The sequence below is a fragment of the Chanodichthys erythropterus genome, chromosome 21 (genome assembly GCF_024489055.1).
Source record: "Chanodichthys erythropterus isolate Z2021 chromosome 21, ASM2448905v1, whole genome shotgun sequence".
Lineage (NCBI taxonomy): Eukaryota > Metazoa > Chordata > Actinopteri > Cypriniformes > Xenocyprididae > Chanodichthys > Chanodichthys erythropterus.
The window spans coordinates 29,442,783-29,459,252 of NC_090241.1; the positions used below are offsets into that span (position 1 = coordinate 29,442,783).

The 16,470-nt window shown below is 37.2% G+C and overlaps 1 protein-coding gene across 1 annotated transcript in view; it reads left to right on the top strand.

The window, feature by feature from the left end:
- Nucleotides 1–16,470, top strand: part of cntn4 (contactin 4) — a 126,206-nt gene that overhangs the window by 418 nt on the left and 109,318 nt on the right. Inside the window, exons 2-4 of the mRNA XM_067372625.1 lie at nt 712–781; nt 882–912; nt 5,811–5,940. Coding sequence (XP_067228726.1) covers nt 712–781; nt 882–912; nt 5,811–5,940 — 231 coding nt within the window. The remainder of the gene's footprint in view (nt 1–711; nt 782–881; nt 913–5,810; nt 5,941–16,470) is intronic.

Sequence of the window (16,470 nt, forward strand, 5' to 3'; positions counted from 1 at the left end):
TGTCTCTGAGTAACAGAAGCCCTTGTTCTACTCCAGGTGGACTCACCTGCTCCATCTCTTGGGACGCAATTATTCTTCTCGTGGCTGCATGAAGGCGCACGTATTCCTAGATGGCTGCGCAGGCAAGCCCTTGTTAATTGGTGATGTCAGCGATTCACTGCTGGCCCTGTTTTCTTTCCTACCGTTCTCGTTTTTATGTTTCCCTTTTTGGCACCTGCTTCATTTTGTTGTTGGTTACGCTTGCTCAACATTTTCTTCTGCATATGTATATATCGATAAATGTTTTATTCATGGAAACTGCAAACCGGTCCTGTTCCTACACCTTCTCCCTCTCTCTGACTTCCTCCTAACGCTCGTTTGAGGTATCATAACATGTTTGGCAGAGCAAGCCGAGATGTTTTTGATGAGGAAAAATGCGACCGAGACTAAAGTTTAATCCTCTGTCGTGTTTCATTTGTCTTTCTTGACACTGAGGGGATCTTTTAATGAGTATGCGTCGTTAATTGACTGACTGGGATATGTGGTTGATCACAGCACATGCTGGTTGAAGAACAGGAGGTGCACTCTTGCAGTTTTGAACCAACCCTTCTTCCCAAAGGATGCACGCACCTGTTCTTGAATAATTGTGCTGTTGCCATTTAATTTGACTTTAAAGATTGTCTTTTTAATTAAAATGTTAACTTTGTTTACTCTTTCCTGTGTTAACCTCAGATGGTTTGTGGATAAACTGGAAGTTCTTACAGAAAAATCTTCAGTTCTTGTGGTGTTGTTATTCATTGCTGTACGTTGTCATGGCGCAAGACATGATGCAAGGCTTATGAAATGTGTCTCATGCATTGTGTCATATGTCCTCTGGATATATTCCGTTTGTGTTTGTACAGGTGATTGGCCCCTCTGCATCCAACATCAACAGTAACATGAAAATATAACACTAGTGTCAAACATACAGAATATGCTTAGTGCTCTCCCTCTGGAATTGTGCACTTATTGGTTGAACAAATCTCTTATAAAGTGAAATGCGTAGTTTTTTTTTCTGATAAATACTTTGTTCTATCCCAGTTTAATGTGCATAAACAAATATCTATCTATCTATCTATCTATCTATCTATCTATCTATCTATCTATCTATCTATCTATCTATCTATCTATCTATCTATCTATCTATCTATCTATCTATCTATCTATCTATCTATCTATCTATCTATCTATCTATCTATCTATCTATCTATCTATCTATCATCTGTCTGTCTGTCTGTCTCTGTCTGTCTGCTTTTTGCTCCTTAAAAGAAGCTTAAAGTTTATCTCTCACTTTGTCTCCTGCAAGCAATACAAGCTAAGACCAGAAACCAGAAAGAATTCTTCAGTAAATGGAATTAAATGGATTTCTCAGAAAAGAACCCTAAGAAAATGGTTAGGATTTCTGCTGTTTTTTCCCCCCCATCTTATTGCTTGTTTAAATTGTTTTGAAAATTTTCTAAGCTGCTTATTTATTTAGCGCAACCAATGATGTGCTGACACCCCTTGTCGCTAAGAAGCATTTTTCTGTTATTTTGAAGCTGAAACATGTGCAGAAGTTCTCTGGTTTGGGGAGAAAATGCTCACTCGTGTTGCTTGTTAGAAGTCAGATGACCTTTAGAGCTTTTTATGGCTGCTGCACTAAGTTGGTTAGTCTCAATTCGACTTCCTCTGTTTTTACCTTCACTTTTGCTAAATTTGCTACATCAGTTGGGCAGAGAGCCCAATTAATTAATTAATTAATTAGCTGAGACTGTAGGTGTAAGATTATGGAGAATGTACATCAAACCAATGATATTTGCTTCATGCCCTTTTTCTGTGGAGACACTTTTAGGTAACTAGGAGGACTGATGCCAGACTGTCTAAAAGACTGCAGCTGTAAAAGCAGCATTAATATATATCTACATATATAAATATATATGTATTCAGATATAGTGCCCTGTTTTAACAATCCAAGAGCATGGTCTGAAGCGCATGGCGCAGGTGCACTTAGGGCATGTCCACTTTTGCTAGTTTAACGACAGAAAAAAATGGTTGTTGCACTAGGTGCATGGTCCTAAAGAGTTGTACGTAGTCTCTTAATGAGTCATCATGGGTGTGTTTTGGGCGTAAAGTGCAATAAACCAATCAGAGTCTCATCTCCCATTCCCTTTAAAAGCCGGTTGCGCTTGCACCATGGCTGATTCGCTATTTACATAGTTTTATTTTTAAGATTTAAAAATGTCTGTGTGCTGCTGTGCGTCCCTGTGTGTGTAACAAGCAGAGTGTTCATGCGTTGTGCACCCACCTATAGGTGCATATTACTAACGTGCCTTTTAAATAACAAAAAATAAATAAAAAAATACTGCGCCATTGACTTTCAGTTGCCTCAAAATAGCAACACGCCAACAATGTGCTTTTATTCAGCAGGGATGCAATAAATTGATCAAAAGTGACAGTAAAAACATTCCAGGTTGAATTTTTTGAATCCTAAAAACCTACTCATAATTGGCCAAACAGGTTTCACATTTTTGCCAAACAAATCTAAACAATGTGTTGTGGAGCAGTGTTTATCGCCAGGTACAGAGAGAATGTACCGTGGTGTCTCTGACACTGAAATAAGGGGCTGTCATTGTCATGTCACAGGAGGAATTAGTGGAGATAGTTAGAGCTGAGATAAAGTATCTGTCTGTGTGATGGGAAGCAAAACAAGCCCAATTAAAGCACCCGGGACCTAGAGAGCAGCTGTATTGGTGGCAGTCATCCATACGCACGTACTTTGCTCTTCTTATTCTTTAGTGTTATGCACTGTGGATAAAATTCTGTGTTATTGTGTAGACAACTATTCATACTTGCTCACACATATACACCCAGTCCAATAAAGTGGGAAAAAAAGGGTTGCGAAATAAGGCACTTAGTATCAAATGCGCTCTTCACCAGTGATGTAAGTATCCATTTACTCTGGAAAGACACATCAGTCGTAGTAGAATGGATGCTGAATACAGACTGACACTTGAACATTTTGAGATGAAACAGAACATGAGAGCTGGGTATCTTTTTGATATTTGATCACATTACAAAGCATTTCACTTGAAAAATATAATTCCTGAGATTTACATATACTGTATTCTCAAATTACTCTGATTTCACAGCAGGCGGTCACTTGATTTCATGTGTTATTTCTAAATTAAGGCACACACACATGTCAGGTTTTCATTTTTTATGGGGACTTTCCATAGACATAATTATGTTTATACTGTACAAACTATATATACTATCCTCTAACCCTACCCCTAAACCTACCTTTCTATCACAGAAAGCTTCCATCATTTTTAGATTTTCAAAAACCTTAATTTAGTGTGATTTATAAGCTGTTATCCTTATGTGGACCAAAAAAAATGTCCCCACAAGTTAAAAAAAGACTGGTATTACTATCCCATGTCAATTTGTTATATTTTGTAAGTGCAATATTACAATTTAAGTGTGTTTATAAAAAAATTAAATGAGTGAAATTAATTAATATTCAGTGTTAATGAATGAAATAAATTGGAATCTATTATGTTGAGAAAGGCATTTAATAGAAACTGCATTTTGTTGAAACTGGCAGCCTGTTGTTGTATGGATTTTAAGTTCTTCTTATATTACATTGTTTTTAAGCTTTTCATATGGAGTGAGCTGATACTAGATTTTTTTTTAATAAATTCTGAAAATAGTTTTATAAAACTGACGTATTTCACAAAAACAAATTTGTCCTTTCATTTCTGTATATCCAGAAGAAATGTAGAAATATATATTTTTAATATATTAACTATTGGATTTATTTATTTTTTTTTTTTGTGCCAACACTTTTTGAATATTGTCTGAGGTACAAAACACATTCACATGGCTTATGGCAAAACATTATGCAACCAGGCTGCCTAAGAAGAAATACATTTTTAAAGAGCTCCGGAAAAAGAAAATCCAACATTTTGCTCCTTAAAAGAAGCTTAAAGTTTATCTCACACTTTGTCTCCTGCAAGCAATACAAGCTCTCAAACCAGAAAGCATTTTTCAGTAAATGGAATTAAATGGATTTAGAAAATGGTTATGATTTTTGCTGCCATTTTCCCCATTTTATTGCTTGTTTAAATAATGTTTTGAATTTTTTAAGCTGCTTATATTCACCACAACCAATGATGTGCTGACACCTCTTGTCGCTAAAAAGCATTTTTCTGTTATTTTGAAGCTGAAATATGTGCCGATGTTCTCTGGTTTGGGGAGAAAATGCTCACTCTTGCTGCTTGTCAGATGACCTTTAGAGCTTTTTATGGCTGCTGCACTAAGTTAGTTAGTCTCAATACTACTTCCTCTGTTTTTACCTTCCCTTTTCAAAATTTGCTACACCAGTTGGGCAGAGATCCAGCGAGGTGAAGTGCAATACTTAATGAGTTTTCTTTTCACAGAGCCAGCAAACATGCACAAACCGACAACACCTAAAGTGATATAAAACACAAGTGTAATTAGCTGAGGCTGTAATGGAGAATGACAGACCGTCTAAATACAGTAAAGGAGCAATTTAGTTAAAAGTTAAAACTTTGATTAAAAATAATGCATTATAATATTGCATTACTCCCTAAAAAAGTTACTAATTGCATTACTTAGTTACTTTTTATGGAAAGTAATGTTACATTACTTTTGCGTTACTTTTTCTCATCTGGACTGGGCTGTTTGTTTGTTTATTTGTTTTTATAACAACAAAAAAGTTTTATTTTTGGAAAATGTTAAAGGTCCTTTCACACCAAAAGTGAACTGAATAAGCCTCAGGCTGAAGGAAAAGTAAATTCACGCCTGTCCAGTAGAGGGCGCAGCTCAAACCAACAAGCCTTTCAGCTGTGCTGTTATTCTAGAATACAGAAGAATACGACACTGGAGAAGAAGTAAATGAGTAAATGTACAGTATGCTCACATTTAGTATAGAATTAGTCTAGAATAACCATTACGTTTACAAAGTGCACACAATGCCTCTGCACTCCCAATTTCTCTCAACATGGGGGGCAGGAGCAGTGTCAGCCAGTAAATGGGAAAACAAAGTAACTTGTTTGAAAAAGTAACTTAATAAATTTAAAAGTAATGCATTACTTTACTAGTTACTTGAAAAAGTATTCTGATCACATAACTCTCGTTACTTGTAATGTGTCAACCCCAACACTGTATGTATATACATATATGAATATTTGACATTATTTTTGCATCTGATCATGTTAACACTTTGAGTGACAGATTTTGTGAAAATGTGGAAGCATTAACATTTAAATGAATGCCTATGAATATGTTTAATAGATTGATCCAGTATAGTTTTTTGGTACATAAAGATTTATTTTCTAACTTTGCCTATTTGGTCCCATGTTTAAAACCCAGAAAATGGTGCTGTTATCCGAGCAGGTTGCGTGAGGATTCTGAGTGTGTCACGTCACATGAGGAGCCTCAAATCACAACTGAGAGGCGCTTACCACACGTCTAATTGCCCGAGCGTTTTCCGTTACAACTGCGCTGCCATAGCGAAGGTTAAAAACAGACCACAGAGGTGATGGAAAGCAATGAACGCGTGTCTTCAAACCGTTGTTCTATATCAATCAACGGCGATTCCATTACAGTTGCCGTGGTGTTAGTTGAATTAATTGATATGTTTTGTCTGCTTGTGGTTTGACTCTCTAATGCCTTACCAATGCTGGCCTGCTCAGTGCCACCAGCTAATAGCTTGTTTTGCAAGCAGGTTGGGTGTCTGTAAGTGGAGCGTGCTGATCGCTCTCTTTCTCTCCCTCTCTCTCTTTCTGTAGGCAACACGCTGCGGAGCCCAGTGTTCTCCAAGCAGCCAGGCAGCATTGTGTTTCCAGTAGACTCCATGGAGAAGAACAGAGAGGTGGTTTTCAGCTGTGAGGCGCAAGGTGACCCTCCTCCTTTTTACAGGTGAGCTGACTGCCAACTTGCCACCGCAAAAACACTGTTGTTTGGTCATCTGCATCAGTGCTTCAGTAAATTGTAGCTCAGTCCCTTTTTATCGATTTCAAAAATGCACATGCTCTTTTGTGCCAATGCACATTGGCATCAATAGCACCATGTGCGACATAGCATGATAAGCGCTAAAAAATTTTCTTGAGAGTTTTTTTTTTTGTCCTAATCGCTTTGTTTCTGTTTCTGCAGCATTGCACTGGGTAGCCCCGCCCAAAGAGAAATCTCATTTTTCCCATCATAGCTGTACATTAAACATCAAACATCTGATTTACTTGAGTGACTTTTTTTGAAAAATAGTGACTGTTTTCTGATAGGTTTCCCGAACGCTCCCCACATCTGTCATTGGTCGGACAAACAAATAGTCCCTCCCCAAACTCACCCCATTGGTATGGCCAATGTTCCTGTGTAGGATTTTTCATAGATTACAATGTTTCAGTAAAAAGTATGTTGGTAAATATTGCTGTTTATTGCTATGTATTGGTGCATATAAAGGAAAATGAGTAAATAAAAATATACAGTGCATCTACAGCCTTATTCCAAAATTCATTATTTTCCTCAAAATTCTACAAATAATGACAATGTTTATTTGAAATCTTTGCAAATTTATTAAAAATAAAAAACGAAAAACTTACATGTACATAAGTATTCACAGCCTTTGCCATGACACTCAAAATTGAGCTCAGGTGCATCCTGTTTCCACTGATCATCCTTTAGATGTTTGTCCAATTTGATTGGAGTCCACCTGTGGTAATTTCAGTTGATTGGACATGATTTGGAAAGGCACACACCTGGCTATATAAGGTCCCACAGTTAACAGTGCATGTCAGAGCACAAACCAAGCCATGATGTCCAAGGAATTGTCTGCAGACCTCTGAGACAGGATTGTATTGAGGCACAGATCTGGGGAAGGATACAGAAAAGTTTCTGCAGCATTTAAAGTCCCTATGAGCACAGTTGTCTCCATCATCTGTAAATGGAAGAAGTTTGGAACCACCAGGACTCTTCCTAGAGCGGGCCACCCGGCCAAACTGAGCAATCTGGGGAGAAGGGCCTTAGTCAGGGAGGTGACCAAGAACCCGATGGTCACTCTGACAGAGCTCCAGTGTTTCTCTGTGGAGAGAGGAGAAACTTCCAGAAGAACAACCATCTCTGCAGCACTCCACCAGTCAGGCCTGTATGATAGAGTGGCCAGATGGAAGTCACTTCTCAGTATAAGGCATATGACAGCCCACCTGAAGGACTCTCAGACCATGAGAAACAATTCTCTAGTCTGATGAAATAAAAATTGAATTCTTTGGTCTGAATAGCAAGCGCCATGTCTGGTGGAAACCAGGCACTGCTCATAACCTGGCCAATACCATTTCTACAGTGAAGCATGGTGGTGGCAGTATCATGCTGTGGGGATGTTTTTCAGCAGCAGGAACTGGGAAACTAGTCAGGATCGAGGGGAAAGATGAATGCAGCAATGTATAGAGACATCTTTAATGAAAACCTGCTCCAGAGCGCACTGGACCTTAGACTGGGGCGAAGCTTCATCTTCCAATAGGACAACAACTCTAAGCACACAGCCAAGATAACAAAGGAGTGGCTACGGGACAACTCTGTGAGTGTCCTTGAGTGGCCCAACCAGAGCCCAGACTTGAACCCATTTGAACATCTCTGGAGAGATCTGAAAATGGCTGTGCATCGACGCTCCCAATCCAACCTGATGGAGCGTGAGAGGTCCTGCAAAGAAGAATGGGAGAAACTGCCCACAAATAGGCGTGCCAAGCTTGTAGCATCATACTCAAAAAGACTTGAGGCTGTAATTGGTGCCAAAGGTTCTTCAACAAAGTATTGAGCAAAGCCTGTAAATACTTACAGGTGCATCTCAATAAATTAGAATGTCGTGGAAAAGTTCGTTTATTTCAGTAATTCAACTCAAATTGTGGAAATCATGTATTAAATAAATTCAATGCACCCAGACTGTAAGTACTTTAAGTCTTTGGTTCTTTTAATTGTGATGGTTTTGGCTCACAATTAACAAAAACCCACCAATCTCAATAAATTAGAATACTTCATAAGATCAATAAAAAAAAGGATATTTTAAACAGAAATGTCAGGCTTCTGAAAAGTATGTACATTTCTATGCACTCAATACTTGGTTGGGCCTCCTTTTGCATGAATTACTGCATCAATGCAGCGTGGCATGTGGCACTGTTCAGGTGTAATGGAAGCCCTGGTTGCTTTGATAGCAGCCTTAAGGTCATCTGCATTGTTGGGTCTGGTGTCTCATCTTCCTCTTGACAATACCCCATAGATTCTCTATGGGGTTCATGTCAGGCGAGTTTGCTGGCCAATCAAGCACAGTAACACCATGGTCATTGAAACAGCTTTTGGTACCTTTGGCAGTGTGAGCAGCTGCCAAATCCTGCTGGAAAATGAAAAAAGCTTGTCGGCATAAGGAAGCGTGAAGTGCTCTAAAATTTCCTGGTAGATTGCTGCGTTGACTGTGGACTTCAGAAAACACAGTGGACCAACAGCAGCAGATGACATGGCAGCCCAAATCATCACTGACTGTGGAAACTTCACACATGGTTTCTGTGCCTCTCCACTCTTCCTCCAGACTCTGGGACCTTATACCCTGAGAATGGAAATTTAATAGAACTTGAAATTAAATATTCTAATAATTTGAGATACTGATTTTTATTTTTATTTTGATGAGCAGCAAGCTGTAATCATCAACATGAAAACAAAAGTCTGGAAATATTTTACTTTGTCTAATAAATCTAGAATATATTTAAGTTTTACTTTTTGAATTAAATTACAGAAAAAAAAACTTTATGATATTCTAATTTATTGAGATGCACCTGTATGTACATTTGTGTTTTTATTTTTATTTTTTTTTTTATTTTTTTTTAAAACAGTTTTAGAGATTTCGAACAAACTTCTTTCTTGTTGTCATTATGGGGTAGAATTTTGAGGAAAATATGAATTTATTTCCTTTTGGAATAAGGCCGTAACATCACAAAATGTGGAAAAAGTGAAGCGCTGTGTATGAAACTAAAACTTTTATTTTTTTTTACATTAAAAATTCATTTAGTGGAAAAGGTATGGAAACATGCTTTGGTTATTTGCAATTAGATTCTTTAGTTTTACATTTAGCTCTTACATTAAACATATTGAATCTACTTATTTCAAACAGTTACATAATTATTGTGATATATACAAATGTTCAAAAGTTTGTGGTGGGTAAGATTTGTTTTTAAAAGAAGTCTATTATGCTCACCAAGGCTGCATTTATTCTATTCTAAGTCTATTTGAATATATTTTAAAATGTAATTTATTCCTGTGATGGCAAAGCAGAATTTTCAGCAGCTATTACTACATTCTTCAGTGTCACATGATCCTGCAGATCTAAAACTTTTAAGTGGTAGTGTATTTTTGAGCCGTTTTCAAGCAAATGCATAATTATTGAGATATGTATTTAGAAATATTGTCAAAAGACTGAAAAATATTGAGAATTTTAGCTGTATATTGGCCTTTTCATTCTCTCTTACATATTATGATTTATTTATTTATAGTTAAGTATGTTCTTAAGTATGCTAATGTAGCGACTGGCCTCTAATGAACGTGTTCCCCTGACACTGTTCAGATGTGCTGTAGAAAGACGGATCCATGTGCTGTTCCAGAATTGATCAAGCTTAATGGAAAAGCTAATCAGTAGCTTCCTCTTTCTTGTCAGGAAGGTTGAATCATGGAGCCTTTTGATGAATGTCCTTCTTTCAACAGCTCTAGTGTCCATCACTTTCAAAGTGCATTAAGTTCAACCTCCTGAACTGCTCCCATCCTTCCCCAGTGCCTGTGTGCTATATTCCAAGTTAGGGTTTTGGGTTGCAGCAGTTCTCTAGTGGTCCTTGCGTATGTATATATATATATATATATATATATATGGATCACTTTTATGACAGCTCACTTGACAGCTCCTAAATCATTGTAAATGTAATTGTTTGGACATTTTATTTGATTTTTTTATGTTCCACAAAGTCATACAGGTTTGGAATGACACAATGTTGAATAAATGATGGCAGAATTTTATGTTTTTACTTAAGCTATTCTGTTAAGCCCGTGCACATGCCCGGAGGATAATCAAAGCTGTGAATGTAGCTTTTGAGCTAAGGCATCTGGTGTGTGTCTACCTTCTTGAAGAAGGTTTTAGTAAAGAATGTGTTACACAGAAAGACTTAAAGTGTGCAACATATCCTAAAACTGCCTCCTGTCTCCTGAGCCAGATGGTGTTGTATAGCACTACGTAATGTCTGGTTGAGCATGAGCACGTAAAGCATGTGCTCAGCAAATGGAGCGTCTGGTTAAAGCTGTCACTGCCGTGAGGTGTTTGATGTTATGATCCTATGTTATCATACTTCAGTACTATTATTTTTATGTCAAACTGCACTTTAAAGTGAAAAAGTGCACTTCTACCTGAACTGACCTATAAAACATACTTTTGTTGGTGTAACTTAGTGCAGTCAGGTTGATTTGGTCATACAGAATAATATTTTGACATTATCACAAAATAAACCCTAGAGCGGTACATTATTTTTGTTTATTATATGGATATGCATAAATAAATGGACATAACATATTTATCCGAGTTGCAATTACTTTATTATGTGAGAAGAAAAAGTTGAAACTTTTAGTAAGGAAATCACTTGCCTAAATAGTCAATTGTACAGTTTACTACTACACAAATATAATGGCATTATTTGATTGACCAATCAGAATCAATTACTGCAGGGAGCCGTGTAACAAAACCAGCTCTTTATTTTTTTTTTTAATCAGTCTTAAGTTAGATATTAGCACTGCCACATAACTATTGGAATCACATATTGTCCATGTAGTTGTAGTATGTATAAAAGTTTAACATTGATAATAATAATAAATGTTTCTTGAGCACCAAATCATCATATTAGAATGATTTCTGAAGGATCATGTGACACTGAAGACTGGAGTAATGATGCTGAAAATTCAGCTTTGCATCACAGGAATAAATTACATTTAAAATATATTAAAATTGAAAACAGATATTTTAAATTATTATTTAAATTTAAATTAATTATTTAAATTAAATATTAAAATTAATATTTTTTACTGTCTTTTTGATCAAAGAAATGCAACATTTGTGAGCATAAGAAACAAAAACAAAAAATGTTACTAAACTAAACTTGAACAGTATGTGGGCAATTTTAAGTGCGAGTGAGTGCAAGTGTTTTTTTTTTTTTGTTTTTTTTTTTAAACCTCTAATTGGTACTATATGTTGTGCGAAACATAACCTGGCATGGAAATTGTGATTTTTCAAGCCTGGCTTGTGTCATTTCCTGATCTCATTGACCCATCTTCTCCCAATAGTTCCTCTCCGCTCTTTTACTATCCGTTAACTATCATTAAAATACCAAGAATAAAACCGAAAAAAGCCATGTTATATCATTGCTTATTGAAAAACCCTGTTAACCTTCCTTGGTCTGCTGCTTTGTAACACCTATTCCTTGTGGAGAAGGTATAATTGAAGTTTAACAACTTATTGTAAATTATACTGCTAGGTTCTCTTCATCTGAGACGACAGCTGCTCCTTATACTTCAGACTTCCCACCTTCTCTCTCTGTAGCTTCTCATTCTAATTCACTTCTCCTCTTTACCTCACTTCAAGAAGCTCAGCTTAAGACATGAAGGAGACTAGAGAATGCTACAGAGTATCCTTGCATCACCTCATCGTGAAGTTGAGGGAGAATTGTCAATCAAAGGATAGCCCGTAGCCATAGTTACAGCAGCAGATGGGAAGTGGCCGTTTTTTTAGCGGTTACACAAAGTTTCTTGACATGCTGTCATATAGCAGCATTCTCATTTGTATGCTGATAATTGATCTTTTGAAATGAAGTTGTTACATTTTTCGGGAGAATGCGGCGGTATTTCTGGCCCCCATGATGAAACAAGAACGAAGCATTGGCGTAGTGTGAAAATGCAAATGTGTCACAAAAACTTGGAGATAAAGAGAAATAACACAGGCTGTCTGTGACACGAACTGGATGTTTTGTCACCCAAGATGGGAAGTGTAGGTGGTGAAATCTCAATTTCTTCCAGGGACAGGGGGTTAGTAATAACTGATGACATCCATTCGTACCCTTCTTGTTTCAATGCGATGCTACGTTATATAATTGGATGTCTTAGATGCGATGTATCATTTGCGACATTTCAACCAACATTTCTTTTATGAGTTTGATTTCACACGATGTTGTCATTATTCTTAATTGCAAGTGCGCTTTTACCCTTCACAAATCGCCAAATCAAGAATCTCAAACAAACAAGAAACTCATTTTATTGTCAAAAACCACTCATCCCTTTTTCTTTTCATCAGCCTCACTAAGATCAAACAGAGCAGAAAAGGGCGCTTGGAAACTAGCAGGAAAGAGAAATCATCTTATTATTGAGCCTGAGATTTGGAAACTCGCCACTCCTATCAATTACTGGCATCTCTAAAGACTGTGCAGTATCGCTCACTGTGGGCTACAAATATGAAATATTTATTGCTTTTTTGTCTTTTGAAAACATTCGACGTGTCGGGAATGTGCGGGTGTCTTTGATTTAGAGGTACTAGATTCAAATTAGACTCGAGAGCAGAAGTCCTGAAAGAAGCAATGTAGGGCTACACCCATATTATTTCTGAGCTTTGCATAGACACGCAGTCGCTTCCTGGTGTGAAGAGTCTGTGTGTTTGCAAATGACCCTCCTCTCAGGGGGCATTAGGGAGATTCTGTTTTTGTTTAGGAAAATAAGATGCATCTGTATACAAATGTGAAACAGACAAAGAAAACAAGATGTTGTACTACAAACACCATTTAGGAAAGCACGGTGTGAATGTACCACATGCTGAACTGGGAGACATAACATAAGCTTTCTTGCTAGGGATGAAAATTCTGTCATCGTTTACCCACTCTAATGTCGTTCCAAACTTTTATGCGTTTTTGTCTGCCGAAAACAAAAGAAGATATTCTGAAGAATGTATTCTGAAACTGTTTAGTTACCAATATTCTTCAGAAAATCTTTATTTTTATGTTCCACAGAAGAAAGAAAGTCATACAGGTTTAGAACATCATTTTAGGTGGACTATCCCTTTAAAAAGGAACATAGCTATTGTGAATTCAGTCAAGTTTTATGGCTTTTAGTCCATGTGTACTTGGAAGCAAAATGGTTACATAAAATAATGTTATTGCGGAAAATATAGTTGAAAAATCTTGTTCACAGGGATGTATACTGGTTTTTGTGCTGTCTACCGCAATATCTGCAGCTGAGATTGGTGGAAGGTGCCCTGCTTTGTGCCTGACAGGCGGTTGAGGACATAACCCCTAAACTTGCTGCTAACTCTAACCATACTGAGCCTGTAAGGCTAATCAGCCTGTCAGGCACAAAGCAGGGGCACCTTGCATATATCGCAGACTAGCAAATCAAAAATGGTTTGTCTAGTGTCTTGAACTGAAGGCTGCTATAAAATATCAGCATGATATCAAAATTAACCCTACATACTTTCTTAATTAGTTCCTGATATGAATGATTAATCAGGAAAAAGGTAAAAAAAAAAAAAAGTGTTAGAAATTCCGGTCTAAAATTCCGTCACCAAGATTTAAGCCCAATTTATACTTCTGCATCGAGTGTAGGCAGTAGGTTTGGCCAGGGTTGCCAGGTTTTCACAACAAAACCCACCCAATCTGTGTTTTGGCTGGATTCCCCTGGTAAAATTAGCATTCCAGGGGCTAAATATTGTATTTGGGGTCGCTTCAACCTGCGGACATAAAAAATAAGCTGCGGCAACAGTGTAAAAGTATCCCAATTCCACGGGAAAACTGTGGACTTGTCAACACTGAGTACAGTGTAGCCTACGCTTTGTTGTGTACCCTGCACCATACCCGGACGCGCACCTCCCCAAAAATATAACTAGACATCAGGGCGACGCAGACCGCAAAATCTGTGATTTGTCGGCTTGGTAGCATCGCATTTCCTCCTATGCATTTCCGGCATGTTCTGGCCGGACAAGCAGAGAAAATTCACCCTCCTTTTCCCTCAACCAGTTCACAAGTCATACGTAGCATCCCCTCCAACGCCTTCTCTCGTTTCTGCATTTTAGTTTTAGTAATTTCACTAAAAGTAACTGTTTTTCAACATCGATGAGCTTCAACTCCAACATGATCCGCTGTTTCAGTCGCCATTGTTTATAGTAGCCTCAAAACAGTGGCAAAGAAACTCAACACAGCAAAATATTTAAACCTCACCACCAACTAGCATTTCAGGTGTGTAACTGCAGAGAAACGCAGACAGAACGCAGAAGTATAAATGCTCACGATGGCGTCGGCTACGTGTAGGCTACGGCGTACACTCGATGCAGAAGTATAAATTGGCCTTTAGATTTCAACCCATCTCCACCAACTGGCTGTAATTTAATGACCACTTTTCATGATCCAGTCAATTACTGATGGATAAAATCAACTCCGACCCTACAGTACTTTTTTTTTTTCTCATTGAACATCCGGTTTCATTCAGAAATGTTTCCCATCACATTACAGAGGTATAATGGGTTGTAAGCAGTCTGACAAATTATGTAGTGATTTGATATTGGCTTTAAAAAAAGAAGAAAAAAGATAAGGCCTTTTGATGTCAACACAGCGATTTTGGTTTTGTTTCAAATAATCATGCAGCCTTACATAGATCTCTCATAAAACACATAACCTCATTAACGAAGTATCATCCTCTTCCCATTACCACAGTTAATGATGAAAAGAGTCTGGTGTATATGTGGGTTTTTGTATTGATTTGGCATATTGTTTATTTTAATAAGGCTGTTTGAAGGGTTGGAGAATCTGTTGATACCTTAAATGAATTCAATCCTTCAGTAATCTCAGTAAATTCCTGTAGTAATCACACTGCGTGCTATAGAATACAGAAATGCTTATTGCAAATATTAGTTTTAATTGGTGCTCTGTCATGATAAAGCTCACATTTGATGCTGTATGACTTTGTGTTCAACAAGATGGATGGTCACAAGCCGTGCCATTCTGGGCATTAATCTTGGAATGGGCTAAAAAAAAACAAGCTTCTGAATTTATCAGGGCTACAGCTGGTTGCTTTTCATTTAGCAGACACATTTTTATGCAAAGCACTTTACAGTGCACTAATTGCAAGGACAATCCCCTTGGAGTTAGTGTAGTGTACTAAGTGCTTTACTCTGGAGTCTAATAACAGCAGTGCATCTCGGTAACTCATTGCAGTTCACTGGTTGTTTTTATGTGGGATCACACTTTAGAACTTTTGTTTCACCAGCCCAGATTTGTACCCACATGTCTGATGACAGATGATAGATCCATAAAAAATAGAAAAAAACCTTGCTTCCAGCCTTTTCTTATTAAACTTTATTAGCTGATATTAACTGCTGTGTTTGTTTGTAAACCTGAAGATTTACTTTTTGTATTTTATACTTTATATATTATACAATATGATATGATATACATATATACTCATATATATAAAGTAAACTATTAATACATGGAAATATATGGACTATTCAGAGACACATTCTATATATTCAATCAAAATAATATACTGTACAGTGGTCCCAAAATATGTAAATGAAGCATCCAAATGTCTTTTTAATGGAAATCAAACATTGTTAAATGTAGTGTGTTGTATTGTGTTGTCTTATTTTAAAATAATTCATTAAAATAAGTGGTTTGATATTTTATGTAATGTTTAGACTTTTTAATTATGACTTAAAGGTGCCCTAGAACTTTTTTAAAAAAGATGTAATATAAGTCTAAGGTGTCCCCTGAATGTGTCTGTGAAGTTTCAGCTCAAAATACCCCATATATTTTTTTAATTAATTTTTGCCTATTTTGCCTATTTTAACTGCCTATTTTGGGGCATCATTATAAATGAGCCGATTCAGGGTGTGTGGCCCTTTAAATCTCGTGCTCCCCGCCCACGGAGCTCATGCTTGCCTTGAACAGTGCATAAACAAAGTTTACAGCTAATATAACCCTCAAATGGATCTTTACAAAGTGTTGGTCATGCATGCGGCATGCATGCGTCGGATTATGTGAGTATTGTATACTGTTATATTGTTTACATTTGATTCTGAATGAGTTTGATAGTGCTCCGTGGCTAATGAGCTAATGCTACACTGTTGGAGAGATTTATAAAGAATGAAGATGTGTTTATGAATTATACAGACTGCAAGTGTTTAATAATGAAAACAGCGACAGCTCAGTTATTATCGCTCCATCTGCCATTTTTCGCTATTGTTCTTGCTTGCTTACCTAGTCTGTTGATTCACCTGTGCAGATCCAGACGTTAATACTGGCTGCCCTTGTCTAATGCCTTTCATAATGTTGGGAACATGGGCTGGCATATGCAAATATTGGGGGCGTACACCCCGACTGTTATGTTGAGATTCGCCTGTTCTTC